At 44.6% G+C, this 11,984-nt stretch overlaps 1 protein-coding gene across 5 annotated transcripts in view; it reads right to left on the bottom strand.

Moving 5' to 3' along the window:
* Positions 1-2,717: 2,717 nt before the first annotated feature.
* npas3.L (neuronal PAS domain protein 3 L homeolog) overlaps positions 2,718-11,984 on the bottom strand; it is a 295,122-nt gene continuing 285,855 nt past the window's right edge. For all 5 annotated transcript variants that reach the window (XM_018231199.2, XM_041573347.1, XM_041573346.1 and 2 more), the window contains 2 exons: positions 10,131-10,246; positions 2,718-9,679 (listed from right to left, as the gene is read on the bottom strand). In XM_018231199.2, the coding sequence (XP_018086688.2) occupies positions 8,295-9,679; positions 10,131-10,246 (1,501 nt within the window). In that variant the 3' untranslated portion in view covers positions 2,718-8,294. The remainder of the gene's footprint in view (positions 9,680-10,130; positions 10,247-11,984) is intronic.

The following is an 11,984-nucleotide window of genomic DNA, read 5'->3' as shown; positions in this document are numbered from 1 at the left end:
CGACTAATTTCACACTGGGCAGGGAGGCACAACAAGGGGCTCATTAAATCTATACCCTTATATCTTTTTTTTTCCTTGTGATTAGTCTGCATCCCTTTTTTTTCCTGTAATTCCCTTTCCTTTTATCTCATGTTACTCTTCTTCTGATCTCCCCAGCTGTTTGGTTATCTGCATTCCCCTTTGCCTTTCCACCCCACTTTTTCCAGCCCCTCCCTGAATAGCTTTCTCATAGCAAAGGAACCTTAATAATTTAGTACTGTGCAAGTCCCTTCATTAGAAGGACTCTAAAAACTAAAGAGATTTAAAAGCAAGAAAGTCCCCTGGGACCCCTGATACCCACTTTATCCAGGACCCTAACAGTGACCATGCTCAAACCAAACAAATCGAACTAATTGTTCAGACTTGGTGCTCCCTGAGGCAGCTTAGGGGAAGGGTGGGAGCTCTACCAGGGAATTGAGCTTTTAACTGCCTGGGTAGACGAGAGAGACCACAGAAGTCTGTGCTCGATAAGAATCTCCCGGTATCTTGTTGGACCAGTTGGACAATGCTGTTATGTTTAATCTACTGGACTGCTCAGCTTTTAATAATTGCAGGGACAATACTAAAGGGACAATCTTTGACACTGAGAGACGTGCCAGGGTAAGTCTTTTTGCAGCCCCCCAGCCATTACCGAACTACAACTTCAAATATTTTTAAAGGCTTTTGTGGAATTCTGTATGTCCATGGGGGACACATCTCCCTTCCCCTGCCAGCGGCTGATTTAGTGAGATTCTTTATTTGCCTCATTTTAGAAATGCTCCTGAGCTGCCCAGAGATAAGTCTGTGCCACTATCTTAGCTACAGGAGTAGAAACAATAAGAACACTTATCTTAGGCAATTCCAACAACACCATGAAATGCTTTACTGTTTCTTAGTCCCAGGCACATCTGGTGCACGATGGGTCACCCTGGGGTTCAGGACAGCAGAGTCGGCAGGTGGAGCGCGAGAGGCTGAAATGAAACATATCCTTATTCTAACAACTCATTGCGGCAGCCAATGAAAGGGTCAGTGCTGCCAACACTGATTTATAAAATATAGACAGAAAGTACTTGTTCAGTTTGTCCACCTTGATGAAATGCTCCGATGATATTCCAAGTCTGGATATTCCTGCCTGAATATGAAATGTTGACATTAAAGTTTGGCAGAGAAGGAATTATGGTCTGGGTTGTTTTTCACTGTTTGGACTAGGGCCCTGGTTCCATTGAGAGCAAAGTCTACAATTTACATTGGCCTTATTAATAATTCTGTGCATCCTATTGTCTGTCGTTTTAGTACAATAATGCCCCTGTGCACAAAGCAAGGTCCGTACAGAATGACTCAGCTGCGATGTGATTGGAAGAACTTGATTCTCCAGCACAGAGTCCTAATCTTAACCCAACTGGCCATCTATTGGGTAGGGTTGCCACATTTTCAGGCTGACTATATAGGAGGCGGTCCTGCCTGTGAGGGCTTGGTCTGTGACATAAATGGCCGGAGCTGCATCATCAAGGGCGAAGAGTCATGATTAGTGATGGGTGAATCTGTCCCGAATTTCAGCGAAATTCATGAAACTGGTGAAAAATCCACGAAACACGGATATTGACGGAAAATAACTTTGTCGCTGACATCGAAATAACTTTGATGCCGGCGTCGAAACCTTCGGCGGCATCGACATTTTTCCAAACGAAACGGCCACATTCACTGCGAATTCGCGCCTGCCGAATAATTTCTCCCATCACTAGTCATGATCAAGGGAATGGATCTTAAGAGGATTTAGTAAGTCTATGAAAGGGTCTAGGAGGGGAGAGTGGTACATGCAGGGGCGGAAGTACTAGTACATTGCAGGTAACTTTGTAATACCAGCCAGGTGGGAACCCTACTAGTGGGATGAATTGAAACTATGACCGAGAGCCTGGCCTGAGCCGAAATATCCGTGCCCAACCTCACTAATGCTCTTGTGGTTGAATGGAAGTGAATCCCAGCATCTAGCAGAAAGCCTTCCCCAGAAGAGTAGAGGCTGTTATACCAGAAAAGGGAGGATCAACTTCATATTTATGCCCTGAGTTTGGGAATGAGATGTTGGACAAGCAGGTGTGTATGAATCAGTGGTGTACCTCGAGTGCTCCCAGAAAAATCTTCTGAGGTGTCTGGCGCACATATCTGCTCCAGCCTGCGACACTACCCCGCCGTTTGCTAGCACGAGAATTTAAAGAAAAGTGGCAGGGAGGGGGGATTTTACTGCTATAGAGGAAGGTTACCCCGAGGCCCCGTTTCTTGGGCCCCCCCATGACTGCAGGGTCTGCTTCTTCTATAGTTATGCCATGGGTATGAATATTTTTGGCCATAAAGGGATGAACCAAATTTGCTTTTCTTGGGTTCAGCCAAATATAGAATATCCATAAATGATTTGGCCGAACAGAAATCAGAATGCATTATTAGTCAACATGCAGTGCTGGAGCTTGGGGCATAGGGATACAAAGAATGAGATAAACAACCAACCTGAACTTCAATTTCTTCTCTGTGTCAGAACTAATAAAGTCGCAGACTGCTGAATCCTGTATGGAGCTGAAGAGCCAACGAGGGCCCCTAGAGTCCAAAAGGAGAGGCCTACTGGGGGGCAATATAAAATATTCCAAAGAAATGTCCCTGACCGGATGGCTTTAATGTGTCAAAGAAAAGATGCCAAAACTGCAAACAAATCCAAAATGTAAAGTTTATTATGAAAATGATTCCTGCCGGATGAATCAAGAAATTAATTTACATAAAAGACAGCATGTATGGTGTGTAAGCAGGCCTAGAAAAGTATAAAAAAGAACCTTGTTTTAAAAAAAATGAAATTATGTACAGTTTTTGCTTTTTTTCGTCATTTTCCTTTTTTTTTGTTTCTGCACCGTATTAAATGATGGTTAATGGAAAAATAATGTTTCTCTTACTCTTTTATACAACAGATGAGGCACGTAGAGTTAAAACTGAGTTAGTTTGTAAAACACACAAGGAAACGTACCCATAACTATAGCTTTTTTTTTTTTGTTTTGATTTAAAACGTTTTAATATATATATATTTCTTAAACGTTTCCGTTGGTAACACTGCTGGATGGACAGGTACAATGCCGCCCGTTTCCTAACCGCCCCCTTCCCTTCTCCGACTGGCACCAACCGTATAAAGTTTCTCATATTCATTTACAAGAAAGAGTTAAAAACACAGACACGCCCGTCACAAATAGAAAAAAAAATGACAAATTGATTTTTTTATCGTCATTTTTGCAAATTGTCAGACAATTTTTATTTCGAAAGCAGCTGTTAAATTCGCTCACTTGAAATAACCAGAAATCTTCAATAGTTTATTATTATTAATAATATTATTTTTTTTTAATCTTTCGACACGACACAAACACCATTGGAAAAAAAAATTTCAAACAAAAAAACAAGAACAAAACTTAAAAAAAAAAATAAACAAAGATGGAAGACAAAGAGTCAAACGTAAACCTTGGAAGTGGAATTTAGAGATATATCAGTGTTTGCAGCTGCACGGAGTTCGAGGAGGCCCAGGTCTGGTTCTAGAATGTTCTCATTCTGGTTCTAGAGTGGAGATGGCTGACATATCTGACAGAGACTGAAAGCCACCAAATGTTAGAGGCCACTCCTTGCTAGAGCTACAAAGAGAAGTGTTTCTGCATTACCAATGTGAAAAGATAGACTTGGGGATGGATTACCATGACATTCCTTTGAGGCTCTGAGATACCAGGATGTATAATGTCCCACAATGTTGGCCCTACAACCAACCAGAGAACCCGACATCCAGGACCCACTCTTAGAGCAATTAGATGGGGACACTGCCCCTTGGTATAGAGTTATAAGTGGAAATAAGAAAGGACTAATGGAAAGGGCAGATCCCACTTCCCAGGAGGCCAGGTCAGCCCAACCCCAATAATGGCTTTTATGTGTTCAGAACACACAAAGCAAGTGTCCATTCACTCCTATCAATGGGCTTTTATGATAGCATGAGATGGTTGTGGGAAATTATGGACAAAAGGCTGCATTTAGCAATGGATTCTTCCATTGGCCTCCAGGTAGATACAATGAGGTCTCCCATTGGCCTCCATGCCTCCTGGTGGTGACACAGAGGTGTCCTATTGGCCTCCTGGTAGTGACATTGGGGTTTCCTATTGGCCTTCTGTTGGTGACACTGAGGTTTCCCATTGGCCTCCTGTTAGTGACACTGAGGTTTCCTATTGGCCTCCTGGTAGTGACACTGAGCTTTCCCATTGGCCTCCTGGTAGTGACACTGAGGTTTCCCATTGGCCGCCTGGTAGTGACACCGAGGTTTCCTATTGGCCTCCTGCTAGTGACACTGAGGTTTCCTATTGGCCTCCTGCTAGTGACACTGAGGTTTGCTATTGGCCTCTTGGTAGTGACACTGAGGTTTACTATTGTCCTCCTGGTAGTGACACTGAGGTCTCCCATTGGTTTCCCTGAGGCCACACTGAGGTCCAACACCACTTCTGGTCTTGGTTTTTTTTCAAAAGCAGACGGGATAAGAAATTGTTGGCTATAGGGCTGCTTTCTTGATTGTTAGGGAAGACCAGCAAAGTGAAGGCTGGCAGTTTGGCACATACCATAGTCATCTAATGAAAACATTTGCAATGCCTGGATGGCAATAAGGCACCCAAAATATTGAGGATATATAGTGTGTCTAGTTGTAGAATATAGTCGGAGATGGTTGGGGAAGGGACAGAGAGGAATAAGACACAGGACTGTGCTCCCCCATTGTTAATGTATGTTTGAATTATTCCATTATACTTTAATGACCTTTAAGTCTTCTGTCAGAGACAGCCAGAGAAGCCAGCGCACAGTAATGCCTCAACTCATCTCCTCAGAACCATAACAGAACCAGTTGCCCTGTCCAGAGACGGACCCGCCAGATACAGACTCCAACGCAGGCTGCCATTTTGGAAATACACGTCTTATTGGCTTGTGATGGGAATGACAGACAACAGGACAGAGTTAAAAAGTACAGAACAGTAATTAGGACAGAGTACTAAATTCCACAACAGTAAAAGCGACGGCAAAAAACTGAAAACAAAGGAATTGCAAAGATACCCATAGGGTGTACTAACAGTGAAAGCAGCTTTGGCACTATACAAACATCCACAAGCCCCCATGTACCACTGATTCACTGACACACAGGGAGTAAAGAACATGACAGACCCAGACTACAGTTTAAAAGCACAGAGAAGGACGACAGATAGAAACACTCACGTTAGCTTAGAATATACTGCATATTGTAACACACGTTGAAATTGGAATGAGACAGCTAAAAGACACCCGGAAATTGTCCTCTTCTTCTTCTTCTTCTTCTTTTTTTTTTTTTTGTTTTAAACAGTTTCAGTTTTTTCTTATTTTTTTTTTTAATTGTATACACGAAGCAACACGTTTCATAGTCTCACACCTGGTATTGGATGTTTCACAGATAAGCTGCCGAAACAGACTGGAAGTAGGACATAAAAACCATTATTCCCCCCGCCCCCTTCCCATTTGAAAGTCACAATTTCTCCCTAAGAACTGAGAACTGTATTTTCTCAGCTCAGTTTGTTCTTTATTTCTCTCCTCCTGCTCCTTTATTCTAATTTGGAACAACTGTCTTACCAAAAAATGAGAGCAAAACCCGTTCTGCTTATTGGTAGTCTAGTGGTGGCTTTACAGGTCCATCTAGAAGGCTTAGCGGCCCATCTAGATGGTCTGGCAAAGTGCGTCAGAAGGAGAGTAGGAATGATACAGAAGCCTGAGGAAAAACATGGAAGATAAAACCGTAAAGGAACCGGCTGGTCGCCCTCTGTAAAGGACAAGATTAACACAGGGCAGGTCATTACACATAACATGTAACAGGAAAACATGAGGGGTTAGTAAAGTGGTCTGTGCAAGTATTGACACCTTCGCTTATATACTGCCTCCATTCCCTGTTATTCTGCACTGACAGACACCCTGGCCATGAAACGAGAACTGTCCCAGGGACTGGAGTACAAAAAGGGTTAAGTAACCTATAGGCCATTAAAGTGAGTGACTGTGGATGTGTAGTCTCATGAGACCTTGGCCATCACCCAGGGGTCAATGATCATTCCTGTGGTTTTCCATGGATTCCCTTTAGCTCTTTATCTCCTATACACAGTGGCTGGGAATCATTTAATGGCTACAAAGTCTTAAGTTGGAGTTCATGTTCCAAAGTTAAGGTGATCCCTTTAATACAGGACAAGACTGAATTATGGCCTCCTAAACAAAAAAGCTGCTGTGAAGACCTCCCCAAAAAACTACTTCCTTCAGGTTTCATAACTGTTAACTCCACCCGAGCGTGTAAACTGGGCAAATATGTGAAGATCCCCTTGTTTGGAGAGGGCACCAAATCACCAAACTTGGGTCACCCATGTGCTGGGCCAAATTAGGCTAATCTTCTTATCTTGCCCAGGCCAACATTACGTTCATAATGGAAGGCTACCTGGTTGGTGAGGTCCTTGTCTGATGGGATTTTGCAACCAGGTAGGTGAGGTAGGCCATCGGAAGGCCCTATGTACAGTCCAATATACTGCCAATTCGGTCCGAAGGGACCAAACTGGCAGCTTATATCCACCCATGTATGGCCAGCTTTACTTAACCCTTTCAATATACTGCCAATTCGGTCCGAAGGGACCAAACTGGCAGCTTATATCCACCCATGTATGGCCAGCTTTACTTAACCCTTTCAGTTGTCTAGTCCAGGACTGAGAGTCAGAAAAGCCCTTACGCATCCATATTGCAAAAAAGCAGAGTGTGCACATTCCCATACAGCTTCCTTGTGGTCATTAGAAGGAACTGTCAGTGCAAGAGGAACCTATCAGCAGCATCATCACCCGCCATATCAGCGTCCATTGGCCTTTTTATATCATAAAAACAGTAAAACCTAATCCCTGAAAGATCTGATTTGCTAGCCCTGCTTGGCAGAAGAAATGGGGGTTAAAGTCACATAGTAGAAGGGTGATGACCAGTTACTACTATCTAGCCCATAACTATCTCAAACATACATGTTATTTGGCGACAGCTCAGCAGTGATCAAACAGAGCCCAGTGGGGGATAAACTCTGAGTACACTGCACATATGGAATCTCATTAGCTAGCTATCTGGGGGGCAATCTATTTCTAGTGGCCAGGAAGAAGGCGTGAACGAGGAACATGTGACCATATCTACATACTGAGGATTCTGGGATATGAGTTCTGAAACAGACACTGCGTGAATGTGCCTGGTGAGGAAAGGTCTCTTTCCTGCGTGTGACAAAGTCTGCGACTGTGTGCGTTCCCTATATGTATAGACACACACATACACACAGTGGTACATATGTATGTATAACTACACATATAGACTGATATAGATTACACAACAAGCACACACATTCTTCCATGGCAAGGCATCTTGGTACGTCAATACACAGCTTACTTGGTGCCTGTTAATACCATTATGGACCCCCCTTTTGGCATGGAAAGAACTCACGCCAAGCTGCTTGGGGTTCCCAGGACCTGTAGTGCAAGCACTATTAACCCTCAATGGGCCAGAATAGCAGGCACTCTGACCTTTCTGGTGACTAAGGGGTTAATTGATGAAACACTCCAGCAGCAGACAGGGAGAGGTCCCAAAATAATGAAAAAAAAATAATAATCTATAATATAAAAAGTGGAAAAGAGAGAGAGAGAGAGAAAAAAAAAAGGAAGCCATGTTCCAGTATGCCTGGTGGGGACAGTAGGGTTCACAAAGTATTCCAGGGTTTTAGGGGGGATTCTATGTGTGAGTCAAAGTGCTGGAATATTTTATGTTGTAAAGGAACACAGCCGCTGCCCCTTCACTAAATGATGGAGCAACGGGCACAGTGCCGTCGGTCCCCTGGAGAGGCACCTGCTAACTAAACCAAAGCCGATGGAAGTGTCCTAATGGGGCAGGGGAATCAATGCCTTGTGCAGCCCTGTTATTGTTTGTGTGTGTGGCACGGAAGACGGGGCTACTGGTCCCAGACTGCTTTTGGGGAGAGCAATATCTTATAATACTGGCTCGTACACACCACCTCCCCTTACGGCTTTGGAATAGGCAGCAAAGGAGGAGACATGGAGGGGCCAGATTTAGCTGCCCCAAACCCCTGTACATAACAACCTACATTCTGCAGTTCCTTTAGAAGGTCTTTCTCCGCTCTCTCGCTCTCTGCAGTCTGTCCTTTCTTTCTCCTCCTCTTCCTCCTCTCATTCACATTTTGCCTCATTCCCTCAGTCCTCTTTCCGTTCTAGAGTCTGTGCTGCATGGATGCCATTGCTGTACACTGGGAAGGGGAGAGATGAGAAGATTCCCTCTGCTGTTGTGAAGACACTAGCAGCTGGCACTTGGGTAAGCCCAGCTCCTGACACAGCTCCTCCAAACGGGCCAGACATATTTAACCGGTGGACATGGTGGTAGAGCATCTCCATTGGGGTTTTGGGGTCCAGTCCAAATCCTGGGCCATTCACATCTACAAAGTTCACAGGGTGAGTGTTTGGAAGGAGGTTGCCCAGTGTTACCTCTGCAGGGGCATAACGAATGGTGCCTGTGGTATATACCCTCTGCCCACTACTTCCAGTGGCTGCTAATGTCCCTGCCACACGATGCACAAGGGGCAAAACCACATTTCCAGCCTGAAGCCTCTGCAGAGCTTCCAGCTCCCCTGCGTACAGAAGAGAGTTAGATGGGCCACTGGTCTGTGGTGGCTTTTCCCGGGGTGAAGCGGAGAGGGGAGGGGAAAGGGGGTCTGAACCGACAGTAGCCAAACCTGCTGAGGATCCAGCAAATTGCAGTTTGCTGCGTCCAGCACTTTCTGTCCCACCTGGGGGCGTGAGGACAGAGTCTGGAATGGAAACATGAAGGGCTTGGGGGGCAGTTGAGGAGGACGGGGAGGGGGAGAAGTGCTCACCTCCTGTGGGAGGCTTGGTCATACTGTAGGGAGACTCATTACGGGAGATTTCCCTGTTTGGAGGAAAGTTCCAGATGCTACTGTCATTGTCAAAGTTGATGGGCTCTGCCATTTCTGTTTTGATCTTAAGTACAGAGGAAGAGGAGCAGCCTCCTGTGGGAGGAGGGGTGGAGGGGAGAAGTCTAGGAGGGTCCCCCAGTGAGCTCTCTATGCCACCTGGGCTACATCCTCCTGACAATCTTCTCCTGCGTCCTCCACATGGTCCTGTCCTGTTTCTTCTCCTTCTTTTCCTCCTCTGGTGACGGCTTAGAACCCCTGCTACTTGGATTCCATCATCATCTTCGTCTTCTTCTACACTCTCTGAGTCCTTGGCACTGTCTGAGCTCAAAGAATCCGGCCCTCGCATATCTGCCTCACTCTCTGCGTAACGCTCCACCTTTATGTGCATTGGGCCTAACGTATCCAGGGCACCAATACCTCCCAGAGCACTCAGCCCCCCTTGCTCCATCACCACCTCTGCTTTCCTCAATTCACAGTCTTCACTTTCTTCACTTTCCTCACTGCAGGCATCACTAGAACTGTTTCCTTCTTCATCACAGTTCATCTCTGGATCAGAATGGGCCCCCGGCTGCTTGTGGTCTGGTTCTGGATCTTCGCTCTGTTCTGAGAGATTTCCCTTTCCATCTGACTTTGGATTTTCATTGTCTTCTGTCAGGGGGTAAAGAAAGGAGCAATAAAACAAGTTAGTAATGACAGCTCATAAATGTTTCAGATTCTTTTTATATAACATACTCAATGTTAGAGGGGAACATCCCCTTTATACTCTGTCTTATGTTTTTTTGGGGGGACACTGGACCTAGAATATATGAATAACACATCTAAGGGCAGTGGTATATAGGGGTGATTTCCAAGCACTTCTTCTAGTGATGATGATGAACTGTAAACAAGGTGCTAAAAATCAAAATCGCGCCCATTTTATTTGTATGGCAACAGCAGGTGCACTCGCATTTAAAGTGAATGCAGCAGAATGTCCATGCTCACTGAAAGTACCATCTGGGTGCATGGGGTGACAATTTTAATGATTTTGTCCCCCACCCACTAAGCTATTAATCCACTTGGCAACTGCTCTCATAGATATCCAGTAGATTTATTGCCCCACCTGAATTATCCTTGGAGTCCGAATCAGAGTCAGATGTCTCAGAGGATTCTGATGTCTTCTCAGGTAAGTGCGGAAGCTGGGCGATATCCATGGGGATGTCCTTGTATTCTTGCAAACTAAGGAAGGCAGTGAGGCAGAAAGATTATTATTATTTATAAACCATCAGGTCTCCAGTCACAACAGCCACCCTTGTCCTTTAATAGCAATAATAACAGCAATATATTTAGCTGGAAATAACAACCCTGACAAAAGACTGACCTGTATGCTCCAGCTTTAACAGAGACAGCAGATACCCAGCGGTATCCAACCAGATGTCCTCAAACTGTCACTAAACTACAACTTCCAGCAGCCACCCTCGAGCCAATAGCTAGAGATGTGGGGGGCTGGGATATGTAGTTCAGCAACAGCTGGAGAGCCAGTGGCTGGTTCTGTCTGTACTACAGCATATGTCTGACATGAGAATGTCTGGCTTCTTCCCAGCTTTGATAAAAGTTCTTGGACAATCAAAGCTGCCATATAAAAGCAATGTAATGCAGATCCTTTCAGCCTGGTGCCCATAAAAATGGGTAGAGCTTCTCCTTAGGGACAGAAAGCGCTGATGGGTTATGGGAATTTTATTCAAGATAAGATAAGAAAAACCCACAAGCGGGCACTGTCATTCTAACGCCCCTAAGGATTGATGGTACAGAAGCTGTTGGGTTAAAGGAAATGTAAACCCTCAAAACAAATGAATGTAAAATTCATTTTATTTATATTAAATATTAAATTGCTAATATAATGAAAATAAACAGCACCATCTGCTGGTCAGATTTGCAGACTCAGAGAAACGTCAGATGAGTATTTTCTGCTTTTTCGAAGACTTTCATCTTCTTCTAAAAATTGCCTCTCGGCTGTCAGGCCTGTTGGTAGAGCTGACCAGTAGCCAGCGCTGTTGATTCATTTGCATTATATCAGCGGCTCAAAAATAGCTCAATAACTTAAAAACTAAAATGAAAAAAAATGTAAATGGCAAAAGTGCTCACATGGGCACTCAACAATTTTACATATTTTTGTTTTATGGGTTTACACTGCCTTTAAGCTGCCAGCTCTATAACTAATGCTGCGGCTGAGCTTTGATAACCTGCATTCTCTCTGCTAGCTCCACCAATATACAAGTATATGTAAACACATCCTAGTATTCTGAGTCTTCAAGGGCAGGCCTGGATTTCCTTCTTCGGTGCTCATCTGCCGCCAGGTCCTAGTACCTGCCAGGTTTTACGCACTGCGGCTTCCCAGTGCTCCATAGCTGGGCTTCATGCCAACCCTGAAATTTTGCTGCCCTAGGCCCTGGCCTTTGTGGCCTTGACACAAATCCGGGCCTGCTCAAGGGTCCTACTTACACCATTTGGGATCTATAAACTTCACTGTTGCTACAGGAGGAGGTGCATGGCTACCAATGTAGGAACTGACTGACACATTTACAGCAATAGAAAAATAACAATTAAAGGAGAAGGAAAGGCTAAAATTTTTCTTTATCAGAAAGGTCTATATAAATACACCAGTAAATCCCAAAAGTAATGCTGCTCTGAGTCCTCTTTCAAAAGAAGCACAGCATTTCTTTCCTTCTATTGTGTACTCATGGGCTTCTGTATCAGACTTCCTTTTTCAGCATAAACCTCCAGGGCTAGGGCTTGAGCATGCTCAGTTTGCGCCTCTCCCCCTCCCTCCTCCCATCCCTGCTGTAATCTGAGCTCAGAGCTGTAAGTGAGCAGGGAGAGACTCAGGCAGGAAGTGATGTCACACCAAGCTTATATGGCAGCTTCTATCCTAAACAAACAGAGACAAAGTCTAGAGCTGTTTACTCAGGTATGGTAA

The sequence above is a fragment of the Xenopus laevis genome, chromosome 8L (genome assembly GCF_017654675.1).
Source record: "Xenopus laevis strain J_2021 chromosome 8L, Xenopus_laevis_v10.1, whole genome shotgun sequence".
Lineage (NCBI taxonomy): Eukaryota > Metazoa > Chordata > Amphibia > Anura > Pipidae > Xenopus > Xenopus laevis.
The sequence above is the reverse complement of the archived record's forward strand: the minus strand, read 5'-3'. Positions and strand labels throughout refer to the sequence as shown.